Genomic DNA, 19,682 nt, shown 5'->3' on the forward strand with positions numbered 1-19,682 from the left:
ATCAAGGCATGCTTACTTCTCCAGGCATGTGAAAATTGTGTTGAATTTTTCACATATGAACATTTATTCCTTATTGTGAACCTGTGTGGAAAGTAGCAATGTGGAAAAAATATAATTAGTTTGCATCTTAATGCAGATTTCCCAAATTTTACACTTTTCAAACCAATGCACAAATTGAAACAAGGCTTTCTTTTTAAATTCTCCCTTCTCCAAATTTTGCAAAGCAGTTCATAAGCCAAAGAATGCAAAAAACTGTACTACTGAATCAGCATACAAAAATGTATTCTAGGCAAATTGTGTGCATAAATATGTATATTAGGAGACATTAACAAAAATACATTTTCACTTGCCATGGCATGCTTGGCATCCGTCTGTCTCCAGAGGTAATTGAAGAGTGTGCCATTGGGGGTAAAGTCAAACTGCTGGAGCCTTACAGCACCTGCTGTGGCTGTAGAGACCAATATGAGAGAGACATGCTTTATTGCAGCTGGGGAAGATGAAGGCATCTGGTTTCACTGTTACAAATACACCATGACATTTTTTCCTCTGCGTTCCTCCCAGCAGTCATTTCTCCTCTGGTCACTGCTGTGGATACTCAACCTGACTGCGTCTCCAGGCACTGCAGTTGTCTGCAAAGGATTCCCACACAGTGGGGTTCAAGTTGCTGGCCTTCATACCACATTTGCAGACATTTTTATAACACAGAGTCGGTCTGCCAACAGGCCTGGTGCCTGAGGTCAGCTTCTTGTAATGCACATCCTTGTGGAACCTGCCTTGGGGCAAACTGAATTTAAGATTGGAAAACTTGAGTGAAATCAAAGCCATCAGATTCAGTCATCTGTCATTGACAGGAGGTTTATAAATATTGTTGATGGTAGTTGAAAAGAGGGGTATAACTCAAGCTGCTTGTTGGTAGCCCTTCTGTTTTTTGTTTAAGCATTTTAACTTTCTTGTTGTTCAAAGGTTGATGAATATGGGACCCAACAGCCTATTGCGCTGCTGAAGTTACTCTTAGAGAAAGGCGCCTTGTATGATCGTGGCAAGGAGATGAACTGCAAGTACCTCCGTGACCTTGGCTTCATTGCTGCCATGGGCAAAGCTGGGGGAGGCCGTAATGAAGTTGACCCACGATTCATTTCGCTCTTTAGCGCTTTCAACGTGCCATTTCCTTCAGAGTCGTCACTGCACTTGATATACGCCTCCATTTTAAAAGGCCATACTTCGGTAATCTGAATTATTTATACAGAGAGATATTGATTAAATTATTGTTGAGAGACCTGTACAGAATTTCAATACTTGTCTAAGAATTGCCCTCAAACCTCCCCTGCCCCAGAGTAATGGATCACTGTCAAAAATTGTAGCCATGCTGTCGTTTGATGGAAAACATTGCAAGAAAAAGTAAGCTTTAAAGAAAAACCCTTCTCACAATTGTCTCTTGAAAACATCTTCCCCTATTTTATGTTTGCAGATTTTCAATGAATTGATAGCTGCAATTGCTGACAAGATGACAGCCTCTACACTGACACTTTATCAAATGATAGTCCGTGACTTACCTCCAACTCCTTCAAAATTCCATTACATTTTTAACCTGCGGGACTTGTCCAGAGTTTACAATGGACTTGTTCAAACAACACCAGAACGGTGAGTGAACAGGCACCTAGCTTTTCACTGGAATTGTAACAATATTCAAATTGTTCATTCAGTTCAAGCATACCAATTCATAAAAAGTTACTCCAAATTGGAAGAAGTGGGAACAGATAAGTTACAAATTCTGCATTTGTGAAAGGCAGCCCACTAAGTCCCATGTTTTGTATTTACTGATTTGACCCAGTTTTTGTTTTATTATAGGTTCCAGACAGTTGCACAGATGGTGAGAGTATGGCGCAATGAGTGCCTGCGGGTTTTCCATGACAGGCTGATTAATGAAGTTGACAAAGCTCTGGTGAGTTCTATCCTTTTTACTGCTGCTGACTTAATATCCATTTGGCTACTTTAAGACAGCTGTGTGCCACTCTGAAATAAAATCATTGGCTCAAGCAATGCTCTGTATGATGCAGTTGCTTCACTTGCATCCAGAGCTTTTTTCAGCTGGAACTCACAAGAACTCACACCTCTCAGGTTGGTTCTGGCACCTCTCAGGTGGGGACCATTGCCATTCTAAGAGAACAAGGGAAGCGTTCATGATTACTTCTGACACCTCTTTTTCTAGAAAAATAGCACTGCTTGTATCCCATGAATTTGTAAGAGGGTTGCTCCTACTAAAGACTGGCTTTCAGAACTGAGCTGCGATAACATAGAATGGACACTGTCGTATGGGCAGGCAGGAGCTAGTGCCCCATGGACTGTTACTTCTACTGATACAGGAAGGTTTGTTTTTGGCTTCATGCTTGAACTGGGAGCCGTAGCAGTCATTTTTAAATCCATATCAAACCTTAAAACAGCCTCTCAATCCCTCTGCTAATCCAGAGCCTCCAAAATAGTCACATTCCTAGCGTTTCCGTCACATTTCATACCATAAACACCAAGATGTTCAAAATCCCACAAAAGTAAACATTGTCACCCCATTAAAGGGGCATGTAAATTAAACCCCTGAACATAGTTGCTATATCTGCAGAACACACATTAGTTGTAGAATCTCTCCCTTCTGCCACTCTTGCTGTTTCTGTCTCTCTCTCACAGACTCGCAATGTGGAATGTTGGTTGCCATTAAGAATTTACAATCCATTGGCATCATCAGTACTCCGAGACTGAGCTCAGTGGTAAACTGCACGCTTTTCGTATGGAAGACTCCAGTTTCAGTCCCAGTCACCTTTATTTCAAAGGATTTCTGGTAGCAGAACTGGGAAAGACCTGTGCCTGAAGCCTTGGAGAGCAGTATTGATTGAATGGCCTGATGAATTATAAAGCAACTTCCCATACACATAGGTTCTGATTAGATTCTTGCACAAAACATTCCTTGGGATGAATTCTGCAGACCTTTGTGGGGTTTTTTTATTTAATCAAGTTAGTACATGAGTCCTTGTGAGGCAGAATGGAGAGGACTGGTCCTAAATAAAGAATTGAAAATTTCTTTCTTTTTTTCTTATATATTATAAGGTTGAAGGCCATATACAAGCCCTGGTGGAAAGCAATTTCAAAGACGACTTAGAGCATGTTATGAGAGACCCTATACTTTTTGGAGACTTTAGGATGGCCCTAAATGAAAGTGAGCCTCGTGTTTATGAAGATATTCAGGACTACGATGCTGCCAAAGCTCTCTTTCAGGTATAGAGACTAAATTGGTGTATGGTGTATTTGTTTTCATTGTAGAAGGTTTGAAGATTTCACTATAGAAAAGGAGATTAAAAGACACATATATGGGATTCTTCCTGTATTTTTTGTGTATGTTACTTGGTTATAACAACTGGATATTTGTTATGTATGCCCTTATCATTAGTATTAATTCACCTGTTGGGTGTGACTATTAGTGGACATCAAAAATAAGTAGCATTCTCTTTTGGCCAAGTGAGAAATTAAGACTACAATTTTATGTACACTTACGTGGGTGTAATCTCCATGGAACACACTGGAATTTATTTCTGAGTAAATGTGTATAGGGTTACATTGTAAAATTCTGATATTCCTTTCATTCAGTGTTTCCAGCATTTAATTATTTATTTAAAAATATTTGTATACCGCCAGAGCATTCAAATATATCAAAGCGGTTTGCAGCAATAAAGTCGTAAAACCTTACAGTAAATGCGTAAAAAGTTGAAAACAAACACCAGTAAACCATTATGGAAGGATGTTCTCTTTAACTGCTTGCATAGGCCTACCTAGTAGAATAGAAGAGTTTTCAGCAGGCATTTAAAAGGTTTTCTTCTGTTCTGAAGGGTAGGACCCAAACCTATGGATTCAAGTTACAAGCAATGAGATTCTGAGTAAAAATCAGGAAGAACTTTCTGACAGTAAGGGCTGTTCGACAGTGGAATGGTCTTCCTCGGGAGATTGTGGACTCTCCTTCCTTGAAAGTTTTAAAGCAGAGGTTGAATGTCCATCTGCCATGGATGTTGTAGTTGAGATTTTTGCATTGCAGGGGGTTGGACTAAATAACCCTTGGGGTCCCTTCCAACTCTACAAGTCTATGATTCTATGATAAGGTGCCTGCTAAATCTCTAGTGGCAGAGGGTTCCACAGGACTGGGCCAATGACACAAAATGCTCGATTTCCCACTGTTGTCAAACTAGCCTCACCAACTCGGGGAACAATCAGCAACACTCCTGCCAATGATGTCTGTGATTAAGCAGGGATATCAGGATTCAGGTAATCCCAGTGTTGCTATTGTTTAACACCCTGCTCTTTTGGTGTTGAAACCCTTCCACAAGCTCACTCTTTTCGCCTTTCCCTTGCAGGAGATTCTTGAAGAGTACAATGAACTGAATACTAAAATGAACCTGGTGCTGTTTGACGATGCCCTGGAGCATTTGATTCGTGTTCATCGCATCATAAGGATGGACCGTGGTCATGCTTTACTTGTTGGAGTTGGTGGCTCAGGGAAGCAGTCCCTGGCAAGATTAGCAGCTTATACAGCAGGATGCGAGGTTAGTGGGTCATTAGTTTGCTTTTTTATTTTAGATGATCACCTTTCCCTGTCCTTGAAGGCTTGGATTACATACTAGCTTTGAGTTGTACCCAAAGCTAGCCCTACTCACAATAGACCCACTGACGTTAATGTACACTACTAACGTAGATCCATTAATATCAGTATATCTGTTCTGAGTACAACTTAGTTGGATATAAGTACTGTAATTAATTTTAAAAGCCCGGGGGGGGGGGGGGAAGGCAAATTGTCAGCTACCAACTCGCCTAAATAAAATGGCCTTATATCACCCCGGGAGAGACAGAATCAGGTTTTGTTTTACTTCTTAAATGAAGGAATTGCAACTCAAGGGAATGTCCCTACCTGCACTTCACCAATCAATGCTTCAGGTGAAAATAATACAACTAATTTCATACTTTACTTTTAGGTTTTTGAAATAGTTCTGAGCCGTGGTTATGGAGAAAACAATTTGCGGGAAGATCTTAAATCTTTGTATGTAAAACTTGGGATTGAGAATAAAATAATGATATTCCTATTTACTGATGCTCATGTGGCAGAGGAAGGGTTCTTGGAACTCATCAACAACATGCTAACATCAGGTAACGACATACCCATGGTGTGACCACACGGTGGACCACCCATGAGACATTGTGAGGCAACAGCCTTGGCTGGCAGGATTTGCAGGGGCATTGCCTGCTGCTGCCGCCACAGCCACAGTGGCAGTGACAGCTGCAAATGCTCCTTGGAGTCTGGAACTGTCACCTCTCCAGCAGACTCTTGGTGAATAGGAGGCACTGCTGGTCTCCTCCCACCCTTGTTTCCAATGCAGATCTTTATCCCCACCCCCCTCGTTTCTGATGTAGATATTTATTCACCTCTTCTTTCCAGGGGGAGGATCCATTTTGTGGTCACCTCACATTCCAAAATGTCTTGTGTTGACCCTGATGGTGCATCCACACTTGGAATAATGTGTATAGTTCTGGTCACCTAACCTCAAAAGCTATTCTAGATTTGGAAAAGGTTCAGAAAAGGGCAACCCAAATGATCCTGGCAATCACAAGTGGATAGACTGGTGTTGCATTCAGATCTTGCTTGCAGGCTTCCCACTGAAAGAACATGATTTTGTACCAGATGGGCTCTTGGTCTGCTCTCTTGTTCTTTAAAGTGCTGAGCCTTAATTCTCTACGATTCTTCATATTTTATAGAGTGGAGTTGGAGGGTGTGGGGGCACTGTAGCCATCTGCCTCTGTGCAATGGTAGGAAATCCCACTTGGAAGAAGATGAGTGTGCTTTGCATCACATAAAATAATCATGGTCATTATGCACAGTAATCTGAAGTTTATTGGGTGAGATAATCCAGACAGCAGATTACCGGAGGTGGTCGGGTGGGCGGGATGTTCACCATGGAGTAGTAGCTTCTTTTAACTTATCTTCATTTAATAGGAATGGTGCCAGCCCTATTCCCAGATGACGAAAGAGACAATATTTTAAATCAGATTACAAATGAAGCAATGAAAGCTGGAGCTGCCCCAGCCAAAGAAAGCGTCTGGCAGTACTTTGTAAACAAGAGTGCCAACAACCTCCATATTGTCCTTGGGATGTCCCCAGTTGGTGAAACACTGAGAACACGTTGCCGAAATTTTCCAGGTATGTATGTATGTATGTTAACAGGCATCCCCTCTCTGCCTCTGGGATGCAGATAAATGAAACTGAAAAGTGGGTATTAGCTTAGTTTTCATAAGTGGAGAGCAATGGTTTTGAATCTCTGTTCTGTTGAACTTTGAAGTTATTATTACTATTTTAAAAAAATATTGGTCACTTTTCATCCCCAAGGTAACGCAAAGTGGCTTACAATATAAAAATGAGCACATGCATTGAAACTGACATGAAAGGAGGGAGGGGGACAAATAGAAATCTAACAGATTTTTAAAAGGCAGGAGTAAAACATTCCACTCACTTGAGCCCACTGATTATTAAGGACCAAAGGCCTGGCGAAAAAATCAATCAATCAATCAATCAGTCAGTCAGTCTTTATTATGGTCCAGAGACCCAACAAATCATTACAAATCAATATACAATTCATACAGCCTACCTCTAGGTTAATCAAGCATTTTGTTTAGAATATAGGGCTCATTTGTTCTTGCAACCACCAATAAAAACTTTGCCACTGCTAACGTTCTAGCTTTTGTCCGGTCTTCCAGTAGGAACCTGACATAGTGAGCCTTTGATTTTCCCGGGAAAGGTACCAGCAAGGGTAGTATCAGTTCAACCCTGGCCTGCTCATATTTTGTTAAATGCAACAAAATGTGATTTATGGAATCAATGTCTTGAGCACACGAGCAAAGTCTGTCCTGGTAGGGAACTCCTCTCAACCTACCATCCAACACTGCAGAGGGGAAGACATTTAGTCTGGCTTTGGTGAAAAGCCTTCGGTAGTTAGGTACTGTCAGGTTTTTGATGTAGGATGTTAACTTAAAGACATACCCGTATTGAACTCCTACTGCCAGCGGACTGCAGGTTGATAACCGATAGACTACAAATACTAAAAACAACAAAAGCGAAAGTAGGGACCTGATCCTACAAAGAACTCAAGTAGCTCTCGATATATATCCTTTTAATGGTATGCTGCCTTACTGGAAATCAATTGACAGTGTGAAGAGAAACTTTAAGCTTTTACTAAATATCCATTGCAACACTCTGATCGCAATAAACTTGCTTTGCACGGACCCCCAGCACACTAGATTCATGCTGACATTTTCTGACTCAGCTACCCCTAAAATGCTACTGAAATATAGGGCCATTTTGCAGGAAAAATAAATGGTTTTGCCTGACACCTAAAGAAAGTAGATAAGAATCCCTGAGAACAGATAACTATAACTACTTGTTTTCTCCTGAAGTGTGCAATCATGGGAAGGTGTTGGCTGTGCTTTAGAGCAGACTTTCCCAAGCTTTGATCCTCAGATCATGTTGGATTACAAAGCCCATCATCCTTGACCATTGGTTGTGCTTGCTGGGGCTGATGGAAGTTGTAGTTCAGCAACATCTTGACCCAAGGTGGAGAGAGGCTGCTTTAGAGTGTGATTTTAGGGTTCACAAGGCAACAGTGAAGCCTAAGAAGCCTGACCAGTTTCTGTGTCTTAGAAAATTACCCAGGATCCTCTACAATATACAGTGTCATGTGGCAGGAACACAGGAAATCTTTGGAAGCCAAGGCAACACGAAAGGAATTCCTTGAAGGTAGAAAGTTTGAAAGCCCTAGGTGTAGCAAGGTATCAAAGCTTTGAGTTCCACAGAAAACTTTTGCGGCAAGCCTATAAACCAGTTCATTTAATGGGCATCATTTAATTTGTTCTGCATCAGGCTTGCCACTGACACAGGGTGGTATTAAGGCAACAGTGATTTTGGCAAATGGTGCCCCCTTTTAGTATAGCTATGACAGAGTAAAGATGTAAGAGGAGGAAGAACTGGGGGAGGGTGTTGTAAACAAAAATTGCCCTTTTCCCTTATGGGGTATCCAAGAGCCCATATAGAGTCCTTACGTAGGTTCCCTATTGGTAAGAGAAAATAACAGGCCAACCAGAGACTATTGAGAAGCAAAGCAGCTAGTAAGCCTGATCTTTATTGATCTGATACAACAGGGTGCTCCCCTCACACGCAGGAAAGGAGGAGGAACCCAGAACAATGGCGCGCAAGGCCTTATATGGACTTTTGAAATTGACACCCTGTAGATCAAGACCACCCCCAGAAACATCATACATACATCACAGAAGGGGTGTAACCTAAGACCACCCCTCAGATATATCATACCTACATCACAGAAAAGGCGGTCTACAACAGAAATTTGAATGTTGTTTTTCTCCTGTTGTTGTTTATCTCTTTTCTGGCAAGTTACTTGATTGGATTGCCTGGGGAGCCTGGCCAGTCTGATAAATACTTAGTTCCTGGGCCATGTCACAGGCTCACACCCTATTCATATCTTAAATGTGCCCTTAAGACAGGATTTGTGAGGAAAGAGACAATGGGGAGGTTTGCCACTTTGACCTTGCAGAGAAAACATTTGCTCAGTTTGGGAATCAAAATGGTTTCAGGTCGGTCTTCCTGTGCTGATCTATGTACGTGCTTGGTTGATACACTTATGAATATTACCATATATCTAAGACCTCAACATTCCTATCACAAGGGAAAAGATCAACTTGCTGCCCTGCATCACTAGTATCAACCTTGTTATTTCTCTTCAAAGGTCTTGTCAATAACACTGGGATCGACTGGTTCTTGCCCTGGCCACCCCAGGCTCTAGATGCTGTTGCTAAGTTCTTTTTGGGTATGTAAACATTTTTGAAGCAAGAGGCTAATGGGCATGTAATTGAAGGAAACATATTCTTCCCCGTGCCTTAATTTCCCCCTTCCTTTACTGTTTTCCTATTCCTTGTTTAACTTATGACCTGCCATAGCTCTTCTTCTCCCAGTGCTGTTACCTATGGAGGAAAGAAGCAAATACCCTTCCCTTCGTTTTCCTCTGTGAGGCCAAAAGCAGCTTGGGGTGGAGAGGCACTTGATTTTGGAGATGAAAAACTGGAAGAGAATAAAGGGTTAAGACATCTTATCTTCCACCCATGCCCCACTAGCCTCCACCAATCTTCTATTGGAGATTGCAACCTGAGAAACTACTTTAATTAAACAAAAAAGAAAACACTGGAGTGGAGGGAACTACTCATGATTAATTGTGTGGGTTCATCTTAAGTGAAATGCACCTTTGATATGACAGAGACTAGTATTTCTTTGAGCCACAAAGACCAATAACAACTTGTGTGTCTCTCTACAATGTTTGTGTGTTGCAACACTGACCTCCAGCATCTACTCTGTTCGCCTTCTGTACTTTGCAGGTAAGCATGTTTTTTCTCTTTCCCAGGGAACAATCCACTGATCCCATCTGAAAAAACTGAGGCAGTCATTGAACACAGTGTCATGGTCCACGGTTCAGTGGGGCTCTACAGCAAAAGATTTCAGCAGAAACTCAGACGGAGCAACTACGTCACCCCCAAAAATTATCTTGATTTCATCAACACCTACTGCAAACTGCTGGATGAAAAGAATCAGTTCATTTGGGGTAACATCTGTGTTCTTAAGAAGATTTGCAAATCTCATACAAAATATTGTGCAAAGTCAGTTCTGTGCATGGCCTAAGGCTGCAATCATAACTGCACAACTTGGGAGTGAGCTCCATTGAATTCAGTAGGATTGTACTGTAAATTACGTAAATTAAGAGCAAATACATTGTTTTACATGTGCAGCCAGGACAGCCACATCTTATCTTATTTTACAGCACACATCTTTATGACAACATTTCTCCTCCTCTTTCCCAAAGCTCAGTGCAAACGACTGGAGGGTGGTTTAGACAAACTTAAAGAAGCTACAATTCAGCTGGATGAGCTCAACCTGAAGCTTGCTGAGCAAAGGATTGTGCTGGCAGAGAAATCAGCGGCCTGTGAAGCCTTATTACAGGAGATTGCAACTAACACAGCAATTGGCAAGTGTTTCTTACAGTCATAATTCACTCAGGTTTAGAGGACTTACCCCACAAACTAAACTGGGCTCTCTTGGGTGGCTCTCTTTTTATTCGTTTTTATTCCCTGGCAGATCACAGGCTGCTAAGCCTAGAAATTCTCATGTGCTGAGCCAATTTAGGATTGTGTGTTCTATTATTGCATTTTTCTAAATTTGCATTTATAAGTTGTTGTTTCTCCAAAGATGGATCAAGTCCCAAAGAATTTCTTGCTTTTTTATTTTTGGTTGTGGGGAGAGGAAAAATCATCCAGTACCTTTAGGAAGAACCCTAACTAAATTTACCAGTAACCTTTCATTAGAGGAGTTAAACCAACTAAAAATGTAACATTTCCTTCCATGCATGGCACACTGTGGTCTGAACTGTTGGGATGATGAAGAAAACTATGCAAGGAAATAATCTCTATCAAATTCATCTGAATAACACACCCCACACTGTAGTGTTGTTGCATGATTCCCCTCCCTCCCACAACTGAAGCGTTGGTTTTAGAAAAGCCATCATTGGAACAGTGGTGTTGCAATGGGGGTGTGGGGGCGCACGTGGTGTGCCCTGGGTGCCATACCTGGGGGGGTGTGACAAGAAGGCTCCTGCGAGGACTCACCTCGCTGCGGCGTCGCAAGCAGCCATTGCACCGCCGCAGTCCCATGTGGAGGATCCTCTGTTGATGGCTGCAGCCACGAGCAGAGGATCCCGGTGCCGGCAGCAAACTGCTATGTATAGTGCATGTGTGGCGCTGCACGCATGCACTGTACATAACGGCACCGCACATGCGCTGTACATAGCAGTTTGCCGCTGGTGCTGCTTGAGCGCTGTACGGACGGTGGTGGGATCCTTCCAGTGCCGCTACAGCCGCATGTAGAGGATCCTCCATTCGTGGCTGCAGCCGTTGCAAACCACTATGTACAGCACATCTGTGGTGTCGCTATGTACGGTGCATGCGTCATACATAGCGACGCCACACATGTGCCCTACGTAGCGATGCTCTGCTCCGGGTGTCACATCGCCTTCATTCACCCCAGCATTGGAATTCAAATGTTGTTGAACTACAACCCAGCAATGCCAAAAGCTTCCCCTCGCCTGCATTGTAAAAGTGCATCAGTATTGTAGCAGTGTTGAAGAAGCTGATGCCAGCTCTGAGGAGTAATTTTTGCAATTATCCCTGTCCTACATATTAGCTGAGGAGAAGAAAAAGCTGGCTGTGGAAAAAGCCATAGAAATAGAAGAGCAGAACAAAGTCATTGCAGTGGAGAAGAAGGATGCCGAAACAGCCCTGGCAGAAGCCATGCCCATCTTGGAGGCCGCAAAACTAGAACTTCAGAAGCTTGACAAATCTGATGTCACTGAGATCAGGTACTTGAACTGCGGCCGTCCTGGCACAGGAAATGACTTTACACAGAAATGTCCATTGCTCATCATAAGCGCTCACACCAGCTCTAATACCAATTTTGTGTCCATATTGCACCTATTTAAAGTTTGCTTACCATCTGTTTCCAGTCACATTGTAGGAGACAATCTGTCCAGTTGAGTTATGTCCTCTCCTTGGGGACAGAGGACTAGTTGCCTTCAGTAGCTAAAGGGGAGGCAGATTACACACGGCCCTCCAGCTCACCGGCTGCCTGCAACTCACCAGCAACTAGGGGCATGCGGTTTTCTTGGGGTTTTCTCTCTCTCCACTCTCTTTTCCAATACATTTCTTTTTGTGTCTGGGTCGGGGGGGTGGGGGTGGAATTAACCTGTGGCTCTCTCTACTCCCAGCACTAGTCAGCATGACCAATAGCCAGGAATGATAAGAGCTATAGTCAAGCAGCATCTGAAGGGCCACAGGTTAACCACTCTTGGTCTAGGCTGCTGAACCTAAGCTCTGTCCTTCACATTTAAATATTTTCATCCCTGTTACTTTTGGCAGGAATGTTATCAGATTCTCATCTTTGGCAGGTGGGAGGAGGGCAGAGAGTTTCCCCCTCCTTTTCTGTCAGTTTGATGGGTAAGCCAGCCTTGTTGAAAACCACACACGTGACATGTGGGGTTTCTGGAAAATGAAGGAACAAAAAACATGAAAACATAAGCACAAAGAATTTGACTAGAGTTCTTCGCAGGCTGTCAAAGAGTGTGTCCAGTTGGTCTGTGCTACTCAGAGGCAGGCTTGAGCTCCCCTTTGGCCATTCCCAGCCTAGCCCAGTGCAGCTCAGTTAAGGTCTTCCGAGACTCAACATTTCAAGGAGGGAGAAAATCTGTAAGCAATTGGCTGGATAGTTCCATCGGTAAAAGCGTGAGACTTTTAATCTCAGGGTTGTGTGTTTGAGCCCCACATTGGGCAAAAAGATTTCTGCATTGCAGGGGCCTCGACTAGATGACCCCAGGGGTTCCTTCCAACTCTGAAATTCTGTGATTTATTTTTGCATTTGCAGGTCCTTTGCTAAGCCCCCTAAGCAGGTGCAGACTGTTTGCGAGTGCATCCTCATCATGAGAGGCTACAAAGAACTCAACTGGAAGACAGCCAAAGGAATGATGTCAGAGGCCAACTTCCTACGCTCCCTTATGGAAATCGATTTTGATTCGATTAATCAGAGTCAAGTGAAATCCGTCCGAGGTAAATTGCTAAGCGGCAGAATTAATCGTACCCTTGAAACTGCATTTTACAGTCTGATACTGCAAATGTCACACAGTCTTCTTTTCAGGGATTCATATATTTAAGGAAGAAGGTCCATAGTTGTATATGGCACTTCTTGTTTCTCAAAGTCAGGGCTGGTTCTTGGAGCAGCCCAGGTCATAGCAAACTTGCCTTGACACTTACCTGCACCCCACAGGGTTAATGGTAATGGAAGAACCTCTGGGAGGGGAAAGAGCAGTCCACCAGAAACAGGCACTGGCGATTCCCCTCTTCTCCAGTTGACTGTCCCTCATGCCCAGAGCCATTTGACACCAGCATCCATGTGGATAGGGAGGGAGCAAACTACTCTTGCTACAGCTATGCTGGTTTTATTTTAGGTGTGTGGCTTTAATGTATCCACTGCATTCTATAAATCAGGGATGGGGAGCCTCCATACGCTCTTGGACCCCAGCCAGCTTAACCAATGGGCAGGGATGATAGGAGTCTGTCACGGTCCTGACGGGAGTGAGTGAGGAATTAACTCTTTGTTGTCAAAAGTACAAGATAGGGAAAAGCATGTCCATCAGTCCTACACCTCTCAGCTACTCTTAGGTGTGCATCTGATGAGGCAGTTTATGCAACAGAGAGGCCCTGCCCCTAACCTCACTTAATGTATCCCCCACACCTGAGCTGTGTGCAAGCAGGCAACCTTCTGTTCCTCCCACTTTAATCCTCTTCTGGTCCTGGGAAATAAGTGTTTTAGCCTTAAAACTGTAAATTAACTCTGACATTTTAAATTGGAGGACTGCTAAAGAACTTGAACACAACCTTTGAAGAAATGGAAGTTGTCAGCAGAGCCGGTTTAGGGATGCTGAAATTTGTGGATGCTGTTATGAGCTACTGTGATGTAGCTAAGGAGGTCAAGCCAAAGAGAGAAAAGGTACAAAGGGAAAACATGGAAGTGGCAGTAAACAGAATGAGGGCCAGGCTAAATGTGACTTGGGAGGAGGGATGGAGGAGGAATTTGATTCAGTTTGCACTTCAAGGCAAACATACTTAATTTGCATTTTCTGTAACAATATGCAAACAAATCACAGCCATCCTTTGAAATTTGCACTTCTCCAAAGTTTACATTGCAGTTTTCCAGCCAAGTAATGCATAGAAAAATGCATATATGAGGACTTTTTTAAAAAAAACAACAACCCACAAATTAATGGTGAAGTATGGAGAACTGAACTTACAGGGGAGTTTTTAATGACTGATGTTTTAATGTATCTTTTGTTGGAAACCGCCCAGAGTGGTTGGGAAAACCCAGCCAGATGGATGAGGTAGAAATAACAACAACAACAACAACAACAACAACAACAACAACAACAACAACAACAACAGAAAAACATAAAATAGAAATTGACACGTTGCTCATCTCTATGTGGAATTTGCATGATTGGCATTCCCAGTGTCTCTCTTTATTTATTTATTTTCAAAGTTCCAGGGGGTCTGAATTGCTCTTGATAGCCATGAAAGGGAAACCAGACAGGCCTCTGCACAACTATGTTGGGGTGTGATTTACACTAGGGAATCAGTACAGGGACACCATCCAGGCCACTGAGGCTCCAAATTGGACCCCATGTGTTGGATTTTTCATAGAATCATAGAATTGTAGAGTTGGAAGGGACCACAAGGGTCATCTAGTTCAACCCCCTGCAATTCAGGAATCTTTTGCCCAACATGGGGCCCGAACCCACAACCCTGAGGTTAAGAGTCTCATGCTCTATTGTCTATGTTGAGAGCTTTAGTCACACATTACATCAAGCATGGTGCTGTTTTGAGAGGATTACCAGAAGCTACATATCCAAAGAGCTTTGAAAAATGTTTTAGGGACTATACCACCATAGCTAAAGGGTGGAACATGTCTTCTTTTTCATCTGCACCACAAACGTGTTTATTTTATACCAATTTACTTGCCATACTTTCTCTCAGAGAAGCCTGGGAATTGTTGTTTGGTGAGGATGTTGAGAATTTCTGTTAGAGATCCTTTTTCTTGCCTCACTTGCCTCCTTTTCATGGTGCTCTGTAATGCCTATTGTTACTGGCCTCTTTTGAGTAATGCAAAATTCCAAAGATCTAGACGCTTAATCAGGGTTTGTATTTCTGTTGGATAATTAGGCACAAGGAAGACTGTAGTGTCTTTATGATTTATTGTTCACTTACACATATTTATAGCTAAGTCTTGATGAAGAGAAGGTTCCAAGCATCACATCTCAAGAGAGGCTTGCTCCCATAGCAGCACAGCATTGGATTCAAAGACAACCAAAACACCATCTTTGTGTCTCCTCCACACAGCTTCTCTCTCTGTCAGTCTGCATGGCACCTGCCCCTACCTTTCTACTTTCCCAAGACTTTTGCTGAAACATAACCCAATCCCATGCAAAAGGACACTTTCTGTGGTGACATCACACCTCTTGTAACCTGGGCAACCTCCCCCTCCCAACTCTGCTATTGCCTTTTGCTACCTAACACACAGCTGGGGAGTGGAACCCAACCCCCCCTCCTGGTCTGAGACTGAATGTCCCAACTTTTGTCAGTGTAACGACTCTGCCATCACCTGTTTTGTTCTTTGATAGCACCTCTCTCAGCTAATCTCCTGAGGAAGCTGTCTTGACATGTTTTAGGCCTTGCTAAATCCACTGATTCAACCCCACATTTACTAATTTCAGAAATAATGGGGAGAACCTGGCACCAAGGAATTTTAGGGGACCCTTCCCCCCTGCAAAGCCATAACAATATTTTATAGATTACATTAACCCAGTGTTTCCCAACCTTGTGCCTCCAGCTGTTTTTGGACTACAATTCCCACCATCCCTTGCCACTGGTATTGCTAGTCAGGGATGATGGGAGTTGTAGTTCAAAAACAGCTGGAGGCACACGGTTGGGAAACACTGCATTAATCTATTGTTGTTGTGAAATGCATGCTGCAGTTTGTCCTGTGATTTAGCAACTCTGCACCCCAGTTTTTCAGTGATGGGCAGATAGAAGATCAGGTGTTTTAAAAAGAGATGCTTCCTATGATCTTGCTATGCTAGTGAAGCAGCCTCCCCCCAAACTCCATATCCTGCTATTTTCATGCCATTCCAGCTGTACAGGCAGCTCACCTGGAAGAGGCAGGCATCAAAGTGCTGCAAGTTGGAGAAACTATTGAATGTGGTCGGGGCAGATTGTCCCCATGGAAATCAGCTGGGCCTTGAATGTTTTGCAAAGCTTTTCGAAGTGGTGATGGTTGAGGGCTGCTGTATCTTTGAGCTGCTGCCTTATTCAACTGATTGTCCTCCACACAGGTGGCCAGACTGGAACGGAATTTCTTCTTAAGTAAACGTGAACTGGAGAAGATCCAGAATGAGCTGACAGCCATCCAGAATGAGCTGAAAGCTCTGGGAGATAAGTATGAGGCAGCCATAAGGGAAAAGCAGCAGCTTCAGGAGGAAGCTGAACTTATGGAACGGCGTCTTATTGCTGCTGACAAACTTATCTCAGGATTGGGATCTGAAAATATAAGGCAAGTGAGGCTTCTCTGAAGGGGCCAAGTCCATTATAGTCAGCACCAGAAGTTCTCTATTGAATGTTTAGAGTGGAAATTGGAGGGGAGGTTTAGCAACACCTCTTTGCATATTTTGGGGGAGGGAAAATATCTAGTAAATCTGTAGAACTGCAGCCTACTAAGAGAAACAGTTTTCTCTCTCCATCCTTTCTTAGGGATGGGGAGGAATTTCATCAAGTCTACCTTTAAAGGTGAGACTACCTACCGGTAATCAGCCTTTCCAAAAAAGCATGTAAAACAAAACACAGCCACCTTCAAAATTTGCATTTATTTGAATTTTGCAATGCAGCTCTCCAGCCAACCAATCTGCACAAAAATACTTTATAGTAGGGTAATGTGTGTATAGAAATGCATATATTTGTGAAAATAACATACAAAAATGCATTAGAGGAAATTGTAAATGTGTTTATCAGGCAAAATTTCATGCAAAAATGTGTTTATTAGGAGAGGTTTGCTGATGAATTTTCCTGAGGACTTTTTTAAAAAATTCACAAACTGCTGTGGAAGTATGGAGAAACTGAGAGAAACTAAAGCTGACAGATTCAATCATCCCTAATATGTTGTCTGTAGTTGTTGATTTCAAATATAGTTCTGCTATTGTTACAAGTGGTGCCTTTTGGTGTCTATTGGTTACTTGGCAGCTGCCATTTCCCCCATAATGTCTCCCTGCCCCATTTTTATTCAGTAAGCCAGGAGAAGATAGTGTTAATGATGGAGGAAATGATACCTGCAGTTCTCCACAACCATCATAGTTCCCACACATTGGTAGAAATGACACCCTGATGCATGTTACTAAAATTTCTCTCTCAACCAGACAGGATTGCCAAAATGCCTTCCCAAATTTGTCATCCCAAAATAGGGGAGTTTTACCTTAGCTGTGCCAGTGACTACATAGATTGCTGTTTCTAGCTGCACAGCTTGTAGAAGCTGCCTACAATTCACCCCTGCTACACAAGCTGTCTCCTACCATGGAGAAACCTATCCTGAAGATAGGTTGTTTTTTTCTGCTTGTTCAACTAGTTAAGCCATATCAGTCAATCAATGCAGAATGTTAAGTTTTCTCCTGAACCTCTCAGTGACTTTTGATGTCATCAACCATGGTATCTTTCTGGGTTGTCTTGCTGGGCTGGGCTAGCCTTTGAGTCTTTTCTGAGAAAATGGACTCAGTGGTTGGTGTGAAGGACTTTTTGCTTTGCCTTGTGGTCTTTGGTGCTGCGCATTCTGTTCTGTTCCCACACTTTTTAATATCAGCATGAAACTGGCGGAGGAAGTATTCCAGAATTGTGGGTTGCAGTGTCATCCAATAGTGGCTGGCAGGGTGGGTTGGGCTGCGTTGCTCTCCCAGTAAGTGTTCCTGCTGCTTACCGCGAGGGTGCAGTCTTCATTGGATTAATTCAATTATTATTAATCTACTAGACGAGCTCTGTTTTCCTTCATTTTTGGCCAGGTGGATGAATGATTTGGAAGAATTAAAGAAACGACAAGTGAAACTGTTGGGAGACTGCCTGCTATGTGCCGCCTTCCTGAGCTACGAAGGTGCCTTTACCTGGGAGTTTCGTGACGAGATGATTAAGGAGGTTTGGCAATCAGATATCCATGAGCGAGATATTCCTCTCAGCAAGCCTTTCAGATTAGAAAACCTGCTGACTGATGACGTTGAGATTAGCAGGTAGCGATGGGCCTGTTCCTTTTATGTCTCAGTTTTAACATCTTTGTGGTTGGATCTTCCTGCCAATGGGCTTCAGAGCCAAGGCCAAACCACCTTTCAGTTGATGATTTGCTCCCTCCACAGCATATTACGCACCCTTGCATTCAGCGGCTATTTTGTCCCCCTGACTAGAGTCCCTAGGGTCCCTTGTGCCATTGGCAAGGAGCTGTATTGACACCGCTCTCCAGAAAAAAATCACTTTACCACAATTTCCACATTAGAAATTACTACGTTTTACACGATCCAAGTATTCAAAGCATCTGGAGGGAGGGTGAGGTGAGGACGAAAGGTGGGGGGAGGAATTGCATGTCTTTGTACCATAGTGCACTCACAGTGATTTCAAAACAGACAATTAGGGTGAAGTTGGCAGTGAAGCTTTTTGCTTAACTGACCCCAAGAAACCGTTTCCAAAACAGGGTGACTAAGGGTCTTCAAGCATGGCAGTTTAAGTTGGGCCTTTGTGGCAGTTTTAGTTTGGTGAAGGAAGGACCCTGGGGAGTGTGCGTCTGTGTGTGTGTAACCCCACTTTCTAGTAAGCACTTCTCCACCTCTTTCCCTTCTCTCTCATCTGGGACTGGGGATGCAGATGGGAGAGGCGTCCAGGGTCTTCTGGACTCAACGCAGCTGGCTGGTCTTCCCAGGCTCTCAGGGCTGCTGCTTCCTGACACACAGTTCAGCTTGGTGGAAGCTATGGATGGGGAGGGGAGCCAAGCCTGTCAAGGCTGCAGAAGGGCAGTCTGGCCAAGTGGTGAAGCCCAAACAACAAATCGGGGAGGGTGGGAAAGGGAGCCAAGCAGCAGATGGGAGAGGGCTCATTGTGGGCTCTGTCCCTCAAGAGGCGCTAAACACTTCCCTGAAAGAGAAGGAAGGTGGGCTGTGAAAGGCGAAAGGACCAAAGCTCAGAGGCATACCACACACAGTGATTTCTGGGTGATTTTTGTGCCTCCTCAGGGCCTATGGTTTCACCAACTCCTAGGTACGTCTCTGCCCCTGACATAGCTCAAGCACACACAAACATTCGCACTTATTTATTCAGCTGATGGGTTCTCTTTCGCCATACAAAAATGGCTTCCCTTGATTGCTCTAATTTCAGGTGGGGGTCTCAAGGTCTACCTCCTGATGAGCTCTCAATTCAAAATGGTATTCTCACCACACGGGCCAGCCGTTTCCCGCTATGTATTGACCCACAGCAACAAGCGTTAAATTGGATCAAGAGGAAAGAAGAAAGAAATAACCTCAGGGTAAGGCTAATTTTTTCACTTAAAAGGAAATTATACAGCTTAAAACCTTTCCATATTACTGGAAATTGGCCAGTGAACCACCCTGGAGAATAAGGGACAGACTGATTAAGGCCAACAGAACACTTTAAGGTAGACTTAGAAGAGGGATCATCAACCCAGCAGCCATGGGCACCAGGTGGGTGGCCTAGGGTATTCTTAATTTTAGAAAACAAATTTTAGATTATTACATTTTTGGTGTGTGTGCGCTTCCCGGTGTTGGGGAATGTTCTCTGTTGTTATTAGACAGCAATGTGTGCTGGGGTGGGGGGCAGGAAGTAAACAATGACTGCATTGTCTCTCATTTTCTTTTATGCCATGCCCCCACCCCATGACATCCATTTTGTGCGGAACTATGCTCCCATGGCAG

General features: G+C 43.4%; 1 protein-coding gene across 2 annotated transcripts in view; it reads left to right on the top strand.

Moving 5' to 3' along the window:
• Positions 1 to 19,682, top strand: part of DNAH10 (dynein axonemal heavy chain 10) — a 118,746-nt gene that overhangs the window by 79,542 nt on the left and 19,522 nt on the right. For both annotated transcript variants that reach the window (XM_079957700.1, XM_079957701.1), the window contains 16 exons: positions 964 to 1,224; positions 1,469 to 1,641; positions 1,849 to 1,942; positions 3,097 to 3,264; positions 4,392 to 4,580; positions 5,007 to 5,178; positions 6,023 to 6,226; positions 8,820 to 8,900; positions 9,489 to 9,686; positions 9,945 to 10,106; positions 11,318 to 11,492; positions 12,551 to 12,732; positions 13,536 to 13,672; positions 16,068 to 16,285; positions 17,775 to 17,996; positions 19,129 to 19,276. In XM_079957700.1, the coding sequence (XP_079813826.1) occupies positions 964 to 1,224; positions 1,469 to 1,641; positions 1,849 to 1,942; positions 3,097 to 3,264; positions 4,392 to 4,580; positions 5,007 to 5,178; positions 6,023 to 6,226; positions 8,820 to 8,900; positions 9,489 to 9,686; positions 9,945 to 10,106; positions 11,318 to 11,492; positions 12,551 to 12,732; positions 13,536 to 13,672; positions 16,068 to 16,285; positions 17,775 to 17,996; positions 19,129 to 19,276 (2,784 nt within the window). The remainder of the gene's footprint in view (positions 1 to 963; positions 1,225 to 1,468; positions 1,642 to 1,848; positions 1,943 to 3,096; positions 3,265 to 4,391; positions 4,581 to 5,006; positions 5,179 to 6,022; positions 6,227 to 8,819; positions 8,901 to 9,488; positions 9,687 to 9,944; positions 10,107 to 11,317; positions 11,493 to 12,550; positions 12,733 to 13,535; positions 13,673 to 16,067; positions 16,286 to 17,774; positions 17,997 to 19,128; positions 19,277 to 19,682) is intronic.

The sequence above is a fragment of the Podarcis cretensis genome, assembly GCF_951804945.1.
Source record: "Podarcis cretensis genome assembly, chromosome: 16".
Classification (NCBI taxonomy): domain Eukaryota; kingdom Metazoa; phylum Chordata; class Lepidosauria; order Squamata; family Lacertidae; genus Podarcis; species Podarcis cretensis.